General features: G+C 34.9%; 1 protein-coding gene across 1 annotated transcript in view; it reads right to left on the reverse strand.

The window, feature by feature from the left end:
• LOC110451476 overlaps positions 1 to 18,511 on the reverse strand; it is a gene marked incomplete at its 5' end in the record, with an annotated part of 44,325 nt that extends 25,814 nt beyond the window's left edge. Inside the window, 4 exons of the mRNA XM_021499515.1 lie at positions 4,164 to 4,283; positions 4,682 to 4,808; positions 6,079 to 6,191; positions 18,326 to 18,511. Of these exons, the coding sequence (XP_021355190.1) occupies positions 4,164 to 4,283; positions 4,682 to 4,808; positions 6,079 to 6,191; positions 18,326 to 18,511 (546 nt within the window). The remainder of the gene's footprint in view (positions 1 to 4,163; positions 4,284 to 4,681; positions 4,809 to 6,078; positions 6,192 to 18,325) is intronic.
• Between the last annotated feature and the right edge of the window lie 240 nt (positions 18,512 to 18,751).

Genomic DNA, 18,751 nt, shown 5'->3' on the forward strand with positions numbered 1-18,751 from the left:
AACTAGGAGGCGGAATTATAACAAATCAGCTGGAATTGGGATTTCATCAGCTGCTCAAGAAGCTCGGTTATATATCAAAGCTGAAGTAGAGAATACCAAAATAAAGCTATTGGTTAAAACAGGAGCTACTGTAACCATATTGTCAAAAGAGGCATATGAGAGAATTCCAGCAGAGAGAAAACCTTGACTACAGAAGGTTAAAAAGGACAAAATTGCCGCTAACCGAAGTGAGTTGGAAGTCCTTGGGCGTGGAACATTCATGATTAAACCAGAGGGGTGCAAGATGTCTACTTTGAGTGTGTTGTAGCCAATATCAGCACTGATGGACTTATTGGCCTAGACTTCCTGAAATTGGAGAATAGAATGATTGACTTAAAGAGGGAATCGTTGGTTTTGCTCGGTGGATAAGTTGACACGAAATATAAAGGTTCACTTGGTTGCTTTCAAATTTCAGCTGCTGCGAAGTTCATCATTCCAGCTAAAAGTGAGGTGATAATTCAAGGAAAATCTGTTCTCTAAGAAACAGAAATTCTCTTCTTATCGAAGTAGTGGACTCGTTCCTGAAAAATGACAATGACTCCAGAACAGAGCAGTAAGGCCAACGCTTTGTTGTTCAAAATGAAAATATGTTTGCAGCCAAAGATAGCGATGTTGTACAAAGGTTGTGAAGCACAAGATAGAAACAGGTGATGCTAGACCAATCAAACAACCACTCAGAAGGATACCAGTACATGCTGGACCGCGGAGTGATTCAAAAGTCTACTAGTCCCTGGTCGTCGGGCATTGATTTAGTTCAAAAGAAGGATGGAGGTCTAAGATTTTGCGTTGATTATAATCGTCTAAATGTAGTGAGAAGTCATGATGTGCATCCATTACCATACATTGATGAGGCATATGAGCATCTGTCAGAGTGTGCATGGTGTTCTGCACTGGGCCGTAATTCAGTGTATTGGTAGGTTGAGCTGGAAAGGGGGATCGTCTGAAAACTGCCTTTTTAACAAGGACTGAACTCTATGAGTGAGTTTCGTGTGATGCTATTTAGATATACATCCACGCCAGCGGCTTATCGAGACAGCACTAGCAGAAATCCAATAGCAATTTAGTCTCATCCATCTTGACGATGTAATTGTGCTAGAAAAGACGTTTGAGGACATGCTACAAAATAAGTCAACTGTGTTCGAAAGAGTTCTGGATGCTGATATAAAGCTTAAGACAAAAACATGCTTACTGTTTGCGAAAGAAGTGACCTATATCGGGCAAGTGCTATCCTAGAATGGGATAGCCACAGATAGTGAAAAGGTATAGATAGTGTAGCAGTGGCCTGTATCAACCAATATCAAGGAGTTGAGATCGTTCCTAGGATTTTGTGGATACTACAGGAAATTTGTATGAAACTTTTCTGGAATTGCAAGTTGTCGTTTTGACGGTGTAGTATTTTTTACCGTCTTATCAACAGGTATGGCCATTTAAGGACGGTCTCCCCTGTGTGCAAGATGCATGCGTGTAGTGTATGTGTGTGTGTTTTGGGAGGCTGCGATATGTTCGTGTTTGTCTCCTTGTGATTGCGCGGAACTGATGCCAACTTTAAAGTGTTACCTCACTGAAACATACTGTCGAATACCCTAGCAGGTCAACCCATCCTGTCACAATATACTGACAATGGGCGAATCAGTTGTCCCACTCCTAAATTGCTGAGTGTTAAGCAGGAGTAGAAACTTCCATACTCGGGTATATCCTGCCTGTGGACAGAACCTAAAGCCTTCCTCACAGGGGCGAACGCTCAACCAAATGCCAAAAGTGAGGCATTGTCAAGGGAGACATTAGGAAGAAGAAAATTGTTTAGAAAAAAATGAAAAGATAAGACCACAAACTTAGTCGCCTCTTACGATCATGCAATGAGGGCAGCAGGAATAATTATTACGCCCTACCTGCAGGGACTTTGTCTACATGAACTGACTTAGATGGACAAAAGAATCAAATTAACTTAAGTATTGTTAGGTCGGTGGCACAGTGGATATCGAACGCGCTTTTCATCAATGCGGCAGGGGTTCGATTCCCCGATCGGACGTGAAAAGGAATGGGGTCACCTGCCCAATTACGTGAGTTTATCTCCGGGTACTCCGGTTTCCTGCCACATTAAGACCCCAAGGTTGCTAACATCCGGGCCAACAAGAGTGATTAATATAAGTTTGTATAACTTGTTTCATAATTGTTATAAAATTAAAAAAAGTTTAGATTGTATACTTAAGTCTGTCAGGAGACTTTCGAAACACTAAAGCAATATTTTTTAATCAGTGCTCCAATACTCGCAAACCCAGACGTCACACAACCTTTCACCTACGAAACCGATGCAAGTGATAAATCAATCGGTACAGTTTTATCTCAAAAGACAATGGCAGTGAAAGATCTCTTGCGTATGCAGGAGGTGCACTTACCTAATCCGAAAAGCGATACTGTGTTACGAGAAAAGAGTTGTTTGCGGATGTCCACTTTGTTTCTACCTGAACGACAAGGGGCCACAGTTCATTACGTTGGCTTCTAAATTTTAAGGCGCCAGGAGGGCAGATGACAAGATGGCTTCAACTAATGAGCTCCTATAACACGGACGTTAAGCACATACAAGGAAATCAGCACAGTAATGCTGATGAATTGAGTCGGATACCCTGCAGACAATGTGGGTTTGTCCCGATGTGGGAGAATAACAAAACAGGTGACAGATGGCATCCAGCAAGGTGTTTTTAAAAGAAGGTGAGAATAAAAAGGAGGAGCTGTCGCTTTAACAGAAGCAGAAAAGGATACTGACATTGCAGCGTTAATGGAATAGGTGAGAAAGGACAGAAACCTCCATACAAGAACTTTTGTGACCGGCACATAATAGTGAAGACATTATGGGCCAAGTTTGAACCCCTGGTGATACATGAGGACATATTTTATCGGGAAAAAAAACATACAACTCTACAGGCAATTGTACCAACAGGTGAAAGACGAACGGTGTTGACACCACGTCATGACAATAGGAGCTCTGGGCACCTTGGGATGAAGAAAACGTTGGTCGATATTGGCCAGAGTTATTATTGGCCATGTCTTCCATCAAATGTCAAAAACTACTAACGAGCACCGATGTATTTAGTTAGTGGAGTTAGGCTTTTTTATGGAAAGGGTAGCAATTGATATTCTTTGCGAACTCCCAAGAACAAAGATGAGTAACCGATACATCTTTATGTTATCCGATTATTATACTAAGTGGACAGAGGATTTTGCAATGCCAGATATGGAAGCTCAAACTGTTGCCAAAGTGCTTGTTGAGGAGGTGATATCTAGGTTTGGTGTTCCTTACAACATTCATTCTGATCAAGTTTTCAACAGTTTGAAAGTTCTCTGTTTAATGAGATGCGTTTACTTCTACAAATAAACAGGACGCATACCACTCCCGATGATAGAACGGTTTATCAAGACACTTGTAGCCATCCTTAGTGCCTTCGTGAACGGTCATAAGACCGATTGTGATGAACACTTGCCATATGTGATGATGGCGTACCGCTCTACGGAAACAGCATGATGTTTGGAAGGGAAACAAGAACTCCGTTGGACATTCAAAACGAGATGCCAAGGAATGTCAAGGCCATTCATCTAGGTCCGAAACGTTACCATGACCAGATATTGTCTTTGACTGAATTCAAGGCTTTTGATTCGGTATACTAAAAATAGAATAGGCTTTACCGCAGCTAAACGAAATATATATAAATATGTATGTTTTTACTTGAAGGAGGTACCAAAACGTCCTAGATAGTACTTTCGTTTGTGCATCCATCGTAATATCAACCATAGTTTTTAGTGCTAAAATCTTATTGTCATGGATAGCTACTCAAAACATCATGTTTCCTTCTTATGAGTTTTGGCGTTTGCCAAAATATTTTAGATTGGAATTTTGATAATACTAATCATTTTGACGTATACTAATTGTGAGTATATAAATTGCAATTCAATATCGTAAATTCTCAAATTTACAATCAAACACTGGATAAGGAAATAATTAGCAACATATCAATAGTTATTGAATACCGCTTTAAGTATATGACTTATAACGTTCAGGTACGATATTATCAATGTACTTAGATGCCGTTCACTTTGTCAATGCAGAAATAAATATATTTTACACTTACCTTTACATAACATGTTTAATGTGTCCCCACATCTCTTCAACATCAATGTTTGACAGGTATCCGACTCGTTTGCAGCAAGGCATCTGCCTTTCGATAAATTGCTACTTATTTCCCGAGTCACTGTAGAGAACAATTTTCTCGAATGATTATAATTGACATTAGGACATTTACCTAATAAACGAACACGTTACACCTATTATAGCTGTGGCGTTGCCTACATCGATACATCACAACTGTTTGTTAAGAGCTAGCTGTAACTGCCAGAGTAACAAAACAACACATTTGTAGTGATATCACGTAGTTTATAGCAATACAAGCTTTCATTGTGATAACCACAAATACATGTTTGTGTACACACACCTACAAACACACAAACACAAGCACACACATTTAACTGTTTCTTGTGCATTCCTATAACTTTGCAATGTCAGGAAATTATGACATGTATCATTTGGTCATTGTAAGTTGTATAACCAATCATATATGTTTCTGTGTTATTTATATACATTATAGTATACCTGTTTGAAACACTGTCTTTGCCTCCGTATTTCGAATGTTGAGAGCTGCTGGTTTCTGTAACATCGGTATGCAGTCAGTATCATTTGTCGGTGTATACGATTCGTTCAAACAGTGGCAGAAGCTACCCTGATTTAAGAAGATCATTTTCTCATGAAGTACACTACTTTACAATAAATAATATTGTAATGATATATTGATTTCGATTCCTCATAGCTATAATTTGGAAGATGATAAAACTATTCATAACATTTTAAGTAATTGATAAATCATGAGTGGTGCTGGATAATCCAGTGACATCACTGCTAGTCAAGGACCGAAGGCTAATCAAACACAAATAAGTGATTTAACCCACATTTGTACTTTTAAACTCCTACATAATGACAGGTATATGAATGTATCTTCATGTATGATGAGACCCTGACAATGGTTAGATATTATATGAATGGGCTATGGATAAAACTGACACGTCTTTAGTTACCCCTGGAATGTTGAAATTGCTTGGTATGATTTTCGGGCTGTTAAGTCATCAATGCATTCATTATAATGAACATCAATCAAAATGTAGTGATAATCAGTGTTTTCATTGTTTTGATGTTTGAATGTGGGATAAAATATTTCAAAAAAGGCTTGTTGCCAAAAGCTATGATTTGAAATTACCATTTTATGAAGCAGGCAAATATTACAGAAACATGCTCATTTGATTAGTCGTTTGACATTCTTTAAGAAAGGAGTATACCTGCTGTTGTAAGACATGCAATCTGGAAACGTATACCAGTTTATTTCATATTGTTTGTGCAACTCTCGGATTTTCGATGTCTACTAGAATTTTACTTACCAGGACCAGTTTCATCAAGCATTTTCTTCAATGTTACTTTCTCTATTTGTATTTTTAATGTAATGAATCTTTATGTGTTGGAGTCCTCTGCAACTGTTTGAATTGTTCGAATATCCCACTGCTGGGTAAGTAGTGGTCTTTTTATATATCCAATGCACTACATTTAATTTATACAATTAGCAACACAAAAGATGAAAGTTTTTGTTTAATACAAATGAGATGCAATCCTGACACAAACAAGTCTGTGATTCAGTCCACTTTATGTAAACGATATCTCATTGACCTTATCTATTTACATTCTGGGCTGTTTGCACCTCAGATATTACATGTATTAGAAGTTAAAAAAAAAATTAATCTGAGACAGCATAATTTTCGTACATGCTTAGTTAATGAGGTGTTTAATTTTAGATTGGCACGAGAAATTAAACATTTGCGAATGATGCAATGTATTTTCAATCCACTGCAGTGAATTAATACCATAATAAATGTGAACATAATAGGTGGATAACCATCAAATGAAACCAGAGTTTGAAATGGTAGAAAACATATGAGCACACTTACCCTAGTGGCAAACGTTGTGGTACCACACAGAGCCTGACACTGTGCCGCTGTGTCTAACCAGTGTAACCCATCGGGGAGGACATACTGCGTGTTGCCTGTGTCGTTGGTACAATCTGGTAATGGCACAACACACATATAGGTTTTATTGTCATTTTACCTTATGATGTTGTTGTTGGTTGTTTTGGTTTGATATGATTTGTACCTGTGTATATATCAAATATTGTTGATTGTATTTGAGTTTTTTTTTTTTTGTTGTTTTGTTAATTGCTTGGTATATTGTTTTTGCTTTGTTTTTGTGTTTTAAATACCAATAAAAGGTGATGTTGGTTATGTGTTTTTTAAAAAAAAATATTGTGTTGTTACGTTTTGTGTGTTGTTATCGTAACGATAAAACGAAAATTGACAGAAAATACACTATGGAGCGATGTAAAAATAACATCATTAGATTTATTCAGTACATATGGTAGTTTTCGTATGTGTTTAAGTTTTCTTGGTATAAACGTGTGCAATACAATTCTTCTAGATTTAAACTTTGACGCAGTCTCTAAGGGCGTCGACGGTTTGCTTGGGGTCATACAAAAAACCAGAAGAATATTTTGCCCGGTCAAATCCCTCACCGGTACAATTTAAAGATTGGCACAGTGGTGATTTCGCCTTTTAATTGTTAATGCTTACATGGTGTCCTTTGTATTTGTATTTCATGTCGTGATAAATTCACCCTCATAACTGAAGGCGAACAAGACGAAATATACTGTGGCGAAAACTTCCCAGTATACAGTTAATCCTGACATTTGATGCCTATTGCTGATCGGACCAACATTGAAAGTGTAAATAAGTTAATCCAGTGGTACCATAGTTTTATTATCCTTTCTTTTCATTGTTATTGCTGATGATTCTGGTATTTTAGGTGTATGGATTTTTTTTTTTTTTGTTATGGTCAAAATTGTTAAAAAGATTTGTACAACTATTATGAAAAAATGACAAAAAAAAAACAACTAAAACAAGCAAACTTCTTGACATTCTTGACTGTAGTCTTTACAACTTTTGTAGTCAGATATGATGCGTATGTTTTAAGTTTCAGCAATTCAACATATGTCAATTGTATATAAAACACTTCCTTACGTGATTATCGCTGAAATCCTCGTCAGAACATTTTAATATACGATTGTTAAAATCCTTTTTAACCTCGTCACACTTTTTAACAATTTTGTTTTATTGGAATTTAGCGCAAGTGATTTTAATACAGCAGCAAACGGGTGAATAATTTCAATCACTAAATTCTTTCGAAACATTGCTGTTAACACAATCAATTTATATCAAAACAATATTAAGTGATTGCGACGCAAAATATAAGAAAGAATTTGAGAGAAGTCAGAATTATATATTTTTAAATCTGAATAAAAACATTTAAACTTGCAGGACTCTGGATACTGACAGGACTTACCGCAATTCTGTTACGAAGAGAATATGCAACCAAAACCTTTGGTCCGTAAATGTTTTTACACAAAACAGCACAATTGAATTTTGACCCCATACCGAAAACCGGAAGTAACTAGATTTTTTTGATAGACCCAGATGACAGAGAAAGTTTGCCCTTGTATATCTCTGTCATATCCAAAGATCAACTGTGAGCTTGATATCGTTGACAAAATATATTGATATAGGCTGTTAACCAATCAGAGCTCGTTGCGGCAATGTTGGAATTTTATTTTTAATTGCTCCAAAAATTAACAACAGTTCGTTAGGACCCCGAGAGAAATACATGTACTAAATTTGGTTAATATTGCACTAGCAGAATTGGAGAAGAAGGTCCTAGAATGATTTTCCACAAAACAGCACCTCAGAGACCATTTATTTCCTAATACTGTGATAAGTGTGGTAATTTCGATTTTCCTATCGTTACCTTTCCCTTAGCCTTTCTACAATTCAGTGTTGCTTGAAAAGCAATGAGATCGCCAGATGTGTTCCCTTTAACGTCACTTACACATGGATCCATCACTGAAATTGACCCGTGAATGACCGAGCTATCACTCTTAGTAACGATCACTCCTAGTGGATGTGTGTAGCTGCTGTCACATGATGTATCAGACCACAGGAATCGAGTAGCCAAGCTAACTGACGAGCATCAACATTAGATAGATCTTCTTACTGGGAATTTGGGTCATCCATGATAATAATCTCTTGTGGAACAACAACCTGGTGGTTCATACACAGTCTGAATTGCTTATCACCAGCGATGACAGAATAAGTCATGTTCTGAAAGTGTGCGTATGCATCATCATGGTTTTGAGAGATGCCTCACACTTAGGCCTTCCTTAAACAGAACAGCCACCCCACCACTACGTTTTCCGAAATTGCGGAGGAATTCATAGCTTGTTGGTATTAGCTCAGCTATTACCTGTTTGCTCATCGATATGTGAACTTAATAGTTAAGTAAGTCCGAATATGTGTAGAAGTCTCGCAAAGAGAATGCTTAATAATGTTGATTACTAATGCTTCTGTTTGAAAAAAAAATGGCTGCCATGTAAGACACACACACATGTTGGTGCTCTGACAAGAAAGTATAAACTTATGCTGTTATTTACAAGCTACAGTGCTAACTTTTGGCAGAAATGTGTTTAAGTATTACGCCTACACATTGACTGGAAAAATAATTAGGAAAAATATCAACTTTGACAGATTTTGATATTTACATGTTTTGGACATTCTGGTGGAGTTAGTAGTACTCACATACCTGAGGTGGTTTACCTGTATATAGTGTTGGGACATACCTGGACACCTGGCCAGTGAACACTACTTTGTATAACTCTGTATACTGGAGGACACATATTTCTTACAAAATGTCATCAGGAAAATAACCTCATATGTAAAACCTGCAACAGCAGCACGAGGTGACTCAAGTGCAAGAACGACGAGGAGTACCTCAAATGTAGAAGGAGTGGAAAATAGTGGAATGACAGAATTACGACAGGAGTTGACAGAGATAAAAGACACATTGTGCTCTATACTAAGTAGGAAAGACATCAAAGACCTGGTCACAGAAATTGTTACATCTATTTTGGCTACCATTAAGAATGACATGTCCACACAAATTGAGGAGGAGGTATCACGGAAAATAGCTATGATGAGACAGGAGCTTGACTCGATGAACTTGCATAATCATAGACTACAGGAGTCAGTTCAATGTAAAGAAAAGAAAATCACAGAATTAGAAAATGGGATGGATGAGATGAAGAAGGAAATGGTAGACACACAGAGGGATGTCGCACATAACAGAGATCTGTGCATGGAGGGACTAAGAATGGCAAACTACAATGAACAATATAGTCGACGAAACAACATTAAGGTATTTGGCATGAAGGAACTGGGGGAGGAGGCAGAAAGAAAGAGAGACCTACCGCAGGACTTCTGTGATATTGTAAATAAAAAGGAGGGCATCAACATCAGTCCACAAGACATTTTAGCTGCACACAGAGTACCCAAAAAATCACTGGATGGGCCGAGGCCGATTATTGTGAAATTCCTGAGGAAAAATGTACGAAGGCAGGTGATGACGAAGCGAAAGGAGCTAAATGTGAGGTGTACAGACGATGTGGCAAGTAGGAATGTGGGACTTATAAAGAGACTAGAAAAAAACCAGAGACGTAGAGAAATCCTGGTACTTTAATGGTAGTGTGTTTGCCAAGGTCGGAAACCTGACAAGGAAAGTGAATCTTTTTGACAATGTTCATGAAGTGTTTGTGGACAAAACAGGAAATGGACAAAATAAAAGGTAAACATTTCACCTTATATTGCTACAGGGCAAAAGAAAAAACCAAAAACATTGATCTCTGACATATACCATACTAATTTAGCATAATATTCCATTATGTTGATTGAATTTCTTGATTGATATACTATTGCTGCATTTATATGTGCTTCATAAGCAAGCAAACTGCTGTGGTACAAATATAACATGTACTATGCGCATAATATAAACTTGGTCATTTTTGGATAGAATGCTTGCATGTACCTGTGCTTACACTTTTTGGTATCTGTATGTGTGTGTGTGTGTTTGAGAGTGCTCGCATACCAGTGCATGTACTTCATTATTAAAAATATTTTCAAATATCTGAAAGTAAATCCCCAGTCTTCCATGTTAGATAATAATAATTTTTCATTAAAAATCAGCCATTAATAAATAAGATATGGCAGTGTAGATATCTATGTACACACCTGAAATATGACAAATAGGAAAGAAATGTGGTGTATGGAATGAAGGGTGTGTACAAAAAATAAAAAAATGAACCTAATAAAACTCAGGTACACTAAGTCGTTTGGTTTGTGATTATGCTGATACTCAGATTTGAGAATATAATGTATTATTATAGTCATTGCATTTTCAACCATATTCTTATTTATTTTGAGATATCTACAATGGAGAAGTGGAATCATAGTTGTTCATTTGTATACATGGCTGCTCATGTGCACACGTACATGTGTACACAAAGCTATATACATGTAGTGTACATGTGCTACATGCACACCTGTATTTGTTTACGGACATGTTTACATGAGTGAACTATATACCTATGTATAGTGTTAGAAGAATAATGGTTGATTACTAACAACACGTGTATATATGTATATAAATGCTTGTTTGTATGTGTGTGTCTGTATGCATGTGTACATGTACAAATGTTATATGTACACCTGTATTACCGGTAGTTCGGTATATGGAATGGCTGGACTTGTGTCAATAGGTCAAATGTAAAAAGAGCAAGAGTACATGGCTAATAGGTAATTATACACATACTATGTACACCTGTAATGTATCTGCGGATGTAGGTGTATGTACACATGTGTATATATATGTAGCCTGATCTTTGTAATTACTTGTAGATATAAACTGAAAAAGCGTACGTGTCAATTAACTTTTACCAGATAACTGTCTAAAAGGTATTACACACATGTACAATATTGTCATGTATATGTAACAATGTATTTAATTATTCTTATAATAAAAATTAATTGAGCTTAGTGTAATATATACAATTGTTGTCAGAGCACCACACATGTTCTATCCCATGAGTAGGAATATGTGTGTTGCCAATATGCTATTTTTTCTCGCATCAAATTCATTTTATGTGTTTTTTGTGTCTCTGTCTCTTGTAGGTACTTCTTGTACCAATGTTGTTTTGTTTTTGTTCTTCATATTTGTAGGTGTGTATATTTTTGTAACCATCTTGAAAGGTAGGAGTCTTAGTGTGAGTAATATTTTTTCCTTTTTGAGCATTGGTCGTAGAAAGAACTAGAGTATTGTCCTTGAATTGTCAAGGTTTGGGTGACACTAATAAGCGTAAGGACGTATTTTCATACCTGAGAACAAAAAAATATAATATCTACTGTATTCAAGATACACAATTCACAGAAAAAACAGAAAAAATGATTAGGGCAGAATGGGGATTTCACTGTTATTCTTACAAGTGTACACATTCTTACTTGTAATTCTTACAAGTCTAATTCTAGAGGGGTAGCCATATTACTTAATAATAACTTTGATGTGAAAGTAACAAGAGAGAAAAAGGATTTTTTTAGGAAATTTTCTTGCATTAGATTTAGAGGTAGAAGGCAAAAAGATAACACTAATTACATTATATGGTCCAAATATTGATACCCCAGTTTTTTATGATAAAATAGCAGAAACAATAAATGAATTTAATAATGAGTGGAGATTTTGATTTAGTACTTAATCCAAGAAAAGACTATGATGAAAATTACAGACAAATAAATAATCCTAAATCTAAAGATAAACTTCAGGAACTTATTGGGGAATTTAACATGGTAAATATCTATAGGGAACAACACCCAGAAATTAAAAGATATACTTGGAGAAAAAGCAACCCTCGTAAACAAGCACGTCTAGATTTTTTCCTTATATCAGAAAATTTATTATCCAGTTTATATGAATCCACTATTGAGCCAGGATATAGGTCGGATCATTCGATACCAACTATTTCTCTAAAATTTAATGATTTCAAAAAAGGAAAGGGCCTTTGGAAGTTCAATAACTCTTTACTACAGGAATTTGAATACGTAGACCTTGTCAAAAAGTCTATAGAGGAAATTAAAGTGCAATATGCTATTCCAGTGTACCAAATTGATAGCATTAATCTCATTCCTGATACAGATATCCAATTTATCATTAATGAACAGCTGTTTTTAGAGACACTTTTGATGGATATAAGGGGCAAAACAATATCATACTCTTCATACAGGAAAAAACAACAAAACATTCGAGAAAATAATCTTAAAGATGAGATAAAGAATATTGAAGATTCAGAAAGAAAAGGTTGGGAAATGTTAGAAAGGAAGAAAAGAGAACTAGAAAGTATTCGACTCCATAAACTAAAAGGAAGCATAATCAGGTCTAAAGCAAAATGGATAGAAGAAGGAGAAAAACCAACTAATTATTTTTTTAATTTAGAAAACAGAAATTTTACATCCAAAATTATACCAAGAATAGTAAAAGAAAATGGCACTTTAATTTCTGATCAAGTAGACATTCTGAACGAAATTATTTTTTTTTATAAAAAATTGTATAATAATGATGATACTATAGAGGATGTTAACTTAGACAATCTATTTGAAAATATTGATATTCCAAAGTTAAATGTTACAGAATCTGAAAACTTAGAAGGTCCTATCTCTATAACTGAGGCATCAAAAACTCTTTATAAGATGAAAAATAATAAAAGTCCTGGCTCAGATGGATTCACAGTCGAATTTTTTAAGTGCTTTTGGAAACAGTTAGGTATTTTTGTAGTAAGATCTATTAACAATAGTTATGAAAATGGTGAACTATCTGTAACTCAAAAACAGGGCATAATTACTTGTTTACCAAAGGGAGATAAGCCACGTCAATTCCTAAAAAACTGGAGACCAATTTCTCTTTTAAATATAGTATATAAAATAGCTTCTGGAACAATAGCAGGTAGAATAAAAACAGTCTTAGATAAACTTATTAATACTGATCAAACAGGTTTTATTTCTGGGCGTTACATTGGGGAAAACACCAGGTTAATCTATGATATAATGCAATTTACAGAGGAAAATAATATACCGGGGATGTTACTCATGATAGATTTTGAAAAAGCTTTTGATTCCGTATCCTGGAAATTTATTGATGAAGTATTGGATTTCTTTAATTTTGGACATAGTATCAAAAAATGGGTAAAAACTTTTCAGAAAAACTCTAATTCGGCAATTAATCAGGGGGGGAATCTGTCAAAATTCTTTGATATAAAAAGGGGTTGCCGACAAGGTGATCCGATATCACCTTATATTTTTATCCTCTGTTCGGAAATTTTGGCAATCAAATTAAGAAATAACAAGAATATCAAAGGCTTAAAAGTACTCGAAGCTGAACAACCTATTTTACTTTCACAATATGCAGACGACACATCTTTAATTCTGGACGGATCAGAAATATCACTTAGAGAATCTATAAAAGAATTAAAATACTTTGAAAAAATATCCGGATTAAAAATGAATTTGGGAAAAACCGAAGTAGTTTGGATAGGGAGTAAAAAATATAGTGATGAGGTTATGGCTAATGAATGGAATTTACAGTGGGGACATACAAGGTTTACACTTCTGGGTATTGATTTTCATGTTGATCTACATCGTATTCCAAAAATAAATTTTGATAAAAAACTAGTAAAACTTAAAGCTTTGATGAAGACTTGGAGTAGGAGAATACTTACACCAATAGGGAGAATAAATATAATAAAGTCTATCCTAATTTCTCAATTTAATCACTTATTTATCGCTTTACCAAATCCTGATAATACATTTGTCAAAAAGATAAATACAGAAATATATAATTTCCTCTGGAATAGTAAGATTGATAAAATTAAAAGAGATGTAATTATTAAAAACTTTTCTGATGGTGGTCTCAAAATGATTCATATTAAATCATTTATAGACTCATTAAAACTAACTTGGATTAGAAGATTACTCTCAACAACAGGAACATGGCAAATTATTTTTAATTCAAATATTGATAAAAACCTTCTTGTAAACTGTGGACCAGACTATATTTCCTTTTGTCATAATAACTGTAAAAATCTTTTCTGGAAAGATGTCTTTCTTGCATGGAAAAATCTTACTATTCTTGAGGAAAAATATACAGATTCAAAACAGATCTCCGACATGCCTATATGGTTAAACGAAAAAATCAAAATAGATAATAATAGTGTTTTTTATAAGGATTGGTATAGGAAGGGAGTTGTAGTAGTTAATGACTTAAAAAAGGATAACAACAACTTCTTCAGTTTTTTTGAATTAAGAGAAAAATATGGTGTTAGAGCAAATTTCTTACAATATCACGGAATTGTTACAGCTATAAGGGAGCTTTGCAGTCGGTGTAACTTGACCCATCCAAAAATAGACTATCCTTTTATTCCAAGAAAATTACAAATATTTGCTAAAAAACAGAAAGGTACAAAAGATTTTTATAATGTGCTTAGTAAAAATGATATAATTGCAAGTGGAACAAAAAAATGGAATGAACAATTTGAATTTGATGAAGGTGATTGGAAAATGATTTTTAAACTCCCTTTTTCTGTAACAAAAAATACAAAATTGCAATGGTTTCAATTTAGGGTTAATCACCATATTCTAACAACAAATTCGTATTTATTTAAAGTTGGGTTAGTAGACAGCCCTTATTGTAACATTTGTAAAACAGAAATTGAAACGATAGAGCATACGCTATGGAACTGTGAAAAAGTTCAAATTTTACTTGTTAACTTAGAAAATTTGTTGAATTCACTGTTCATTCCATTTGAATTTAATAAGAAATCTTTTCTTTTTGGTACATATCGTCAGAATGGAATAAACAGAAAAGTGGATAATATGATCATCTTTACAATAAAACAATATATCTACAAAGCAAGGTGCCTCAGGAACGAACTCTGCATTATTGCCCTGAAAAATACACTAAAAGATACATATACAACTCAAAAATACATTGCTAGAAGTAAGGGAGAAAGCTACTTAGACCAGTTTCAAAGAGAATGGGCCAAATGGCAAAACTTTTTTTGAAACACCCAAACTTGAAATTACGACTGATTTACCATAAGTAACTTATCAATTTATAAATATATTTGTTGTATTGAGTAAATGTAAATATTGATTACGCTCACACTGACAGCTAGCTTAGAAATTCAAAATGTAATCCAAATTTTCAACAATCCTACCTTTCCTTTTTGATAATTGTATGAATGTTTGTATGATAATGAATGAGTGTGTGTATGTCTTTATATATGTTTGTGTTATGTCATGTTATGTATATATATTGTAAGTGTATTGTATACTAATGTAAAAATTTGAAAAAAAAAAAAAAAAAAAATGCTTTTGTTTGTGCAGTATATCAATGCAAGAGCGTGTGCGAGGCAGCCAGACCAATTGTGGTGGCTAGTTGGATAGATTGTCAGTGGTAAGACCAGATCGAATGGATACCGACACTGGTCCCGTTGGAAGCACAACAAATTACACGTGGTATCCTTTCCCGCCTGCGTCCCATGCATTGTGCGAAAGTATTTTGCCGAATCCAACTTCAGAAGAATGTCCAAAAAATGATAATAATAATAATAATATGATTCGAAGTTCTTTTTTAACACTTTATAACAACCTTTTTCATAGGTAGTCTCAAAGCGATTCATCAATAAAAACAAGAGGCCTAGAGGGCCTGTATCGCTCACCTGGAAATGTTAGCAAAATTAAAGATGAAATAGCAAAATGTTAATGTACATGTATTTCATGATTAGTCAGGGGTTATATATATATGCAATTGGACAATATCCTGTCATTCCTACAGGAAAAGGAGGATTTTGAAGAATTTGCTATGTTTCCACTGTTGGGCCCCGCCCCTCTGCCCCCAGGGGGTCAGACCCACCGTTCATACAAAATTAATTCCCCTTCATTTAAGGATGCTTTTGACCAAATATGGTCATCATCCTGTAATTCCTACAAAAGAAGAAGGATTTTAACGCTATTTTTCTATTTTCCCTATTTTGCCACGCTTCTCTGGCCCAGGGTGTTAAAGCCCACAGCTTCGTCCCAAATTTGGACTAAATCCTGTTATTCCTAAAAAAAATAGAAGTATTTTGAAGAATTTGCTATATTTCTCTTATTGGACACCCAGGCATTAATTCAGTTGTTTTTTTATCAATGAGTCACATGTGTTCATTTTTTTGTACTTCAGGAAACCGGCGACCTATTTCACTACTTTGAAGTTTTTCAAGAAAGATAACTCTTACATGCAACTATTATGTGTATATGGTTTTATTATAAAATGTCAATTTTTAATCGTTTAAAGATAATTAATTTTACACAATTTCAGCATTGATCAAATTGATATACATTAATGCAATACTAATCTATGTCAATATAATTTGTATTGACATTATTTTGCAAACATTTGTGTCTTTCATTTTTTTAAAAATTCAAAATTCTTTAAATTTCCATTTAAAATCCTTAAAATCCTGACAACCTATATTTTTTGTGGTAGAACATTTTCTTTACTTCAAATCAATATACCTACAAAATTTGAAGAATTTCTAATGAGAAATGGTGACACAATCCTATTACCTTAATTCCTACGGCAGACGAAGGATTTTAAATGTTTTATCTGTATTTCCATTATTTGGCCCCGCCCCCTGTCCCCATGGGGGCAACGACCACTGTTTATACAATATTGAGTCCCCTTGGCCAAAGGATGCTCCAGATTAATCTAGGATCAAATCCCAAAATCCCTATGGAAGAAGAAGGATATTAAAGGTTTTATCTCTATTCCTTCATCGACCCCTCCCCACTGCCCCCAAGGAGGCCACACCCACCAGTTATACAAAATTAAGTTCCCTTGTCCGAAAGATGCTCGAGATTAAATAAGAATAAAATCCCTTAATCCCTATGGTAGAAGAAGGATTTTAAAGATTTTACCTCTATTTCCATTGTTTGGTCCCGCCCTTCTGCCCCGAGGGGGGCCACACCCACCGTTTATACAAAATTGAGTCCCCTTGGCGTAAGGATGCTCCAGACTAAATTTAGTCAAAATCTACTTGGCCGTTTAGGACAGGAAAAGTTGACGGACGGACGACAGGCGCCGCAGTATTACATAAGCAAAAACATTATTTGATATCAGGACCTACTGGTCTATGTGCCAGGAAAACAAGTACCATAAGATAAAGTGGAACAATATACAAATCGAATAAGTGAAGGAAATACATGAAATACCTTTTGATATACTTAAAAATACTAAACTACAGTGGCTGTGCAATTTCGATCAAGCATCACATATTAGAAGCAAATAGCGTTTTGAAAATAATAGCTTGGTGAAAACCTTTTGTAAACTCAAACGAGATTAGAAAATCCGAATTAATGTAATATTGATAATACTTGGCGAAATAGTGCAAGGTAAGAATATTTTACCAAAATCTTTGGTTTCTACCTTTTATGTTACAATGTCCATAAACAAGTAACTACATGACTTTTTGTTGTGTATACGATACCATTACTTTCAATTTAAATCTAATTAATTATACTTAGTTAATTTCAAAACCTAAGCAAGCAAACTCTTTATTAATGGCCTGTCAATTGATAAAGAAGGCAAAGGAAACTGTTTTCGTTCTTTTTCTTGCTGTAAGTGTTTTTTACTTAATTTACTTGATTTTTCTTCTTCTAACTTACATATACTTATAATGAATAAGCTCCACTTTTTCTACCTTTATCTCTATATCTCTCTTCCTCCCTTTTTTCTACTTTCTATCTCTATATCCCTTCTTCTGTATCTTTGATGAATTCCGCCTGAGTTTTTTTTTGTTTTTTGTTTTTACTCTCAGATTTATTCTGGTTTGTCCAGGTTGATCATGGAGGCAAATAGCACTAGTACAATCAGTGCATTAGCACTTGTACAATTATTTAGGATAAGTCATATATAAGCCTTAAACATGTAAGTTATTCATGTGAATGCCACCAAAAGAGTAATTTGTAAAATTAGGTTAGTCTAGGTAAAATATTGATACTTCGCTGAATGCTACGAAATGCTTATCTCTCCTGAAACGACACCAATCAACGCTCTATGTTGTACACAATGCTTTTCCTGGTAGTTTTTCCCGATTATAATTTTAAACATTTTTTGTATCGTTCTATGGTCGTAGTTTTCGATACAGGGGATACATTCGTTATGTAGATGCTGTCCTACCTTTGATTGTAATGAGGGAGGAGAGTTGGTAAGAGTTACCGTCCCACACCTGGTATGATTCCGACCTTTTATTAACAATATCCTTCCATTTGGCGAGGGTTCCCTGGTGGTATGTGGTCTGACAGAAGCTCCGGGCGGCATCTCTTGTTCTAGCTACAGCTACGTAATCTGATCTAACCACAGAGGCTGCAAAATACAATAGTACAAGCTATTGGTACACATACGTTTAGTGTGTACCTGTCTCTTTATCTTTTATATCTGTCATTGTTCTCATCATTTGTTTGGTCGGATACACAAAGTCCAAAATACTAGACAAAATGATTATTTTCTAACATGCTTTAATTTAAAAAATAAAGATCAACTGTGTCAAAGATAAAGGGGAGTATAATTACTAGTGATGGTCATGCAAAATATATCATTGATTTG

This window comes from Mizuhopecten yessoensis, unplaced genomic scaffold (assembly GCF_002113885.1).
Source record: "Mizuhopecten yessoensis strain PY_sf001 unplaced genomic scaffold, ASM211388v2 scaffold6055, whole genome shotgun sequence".
In the NCBI taxonomy this organism is placed as follows: domain Eukaryota; kingdom Metazoa; phylum Mollusca; class Bivalvia; order Pectinida; family Pectinidae; genus Mizuhopecten; species Mizuhopecten yessoensis.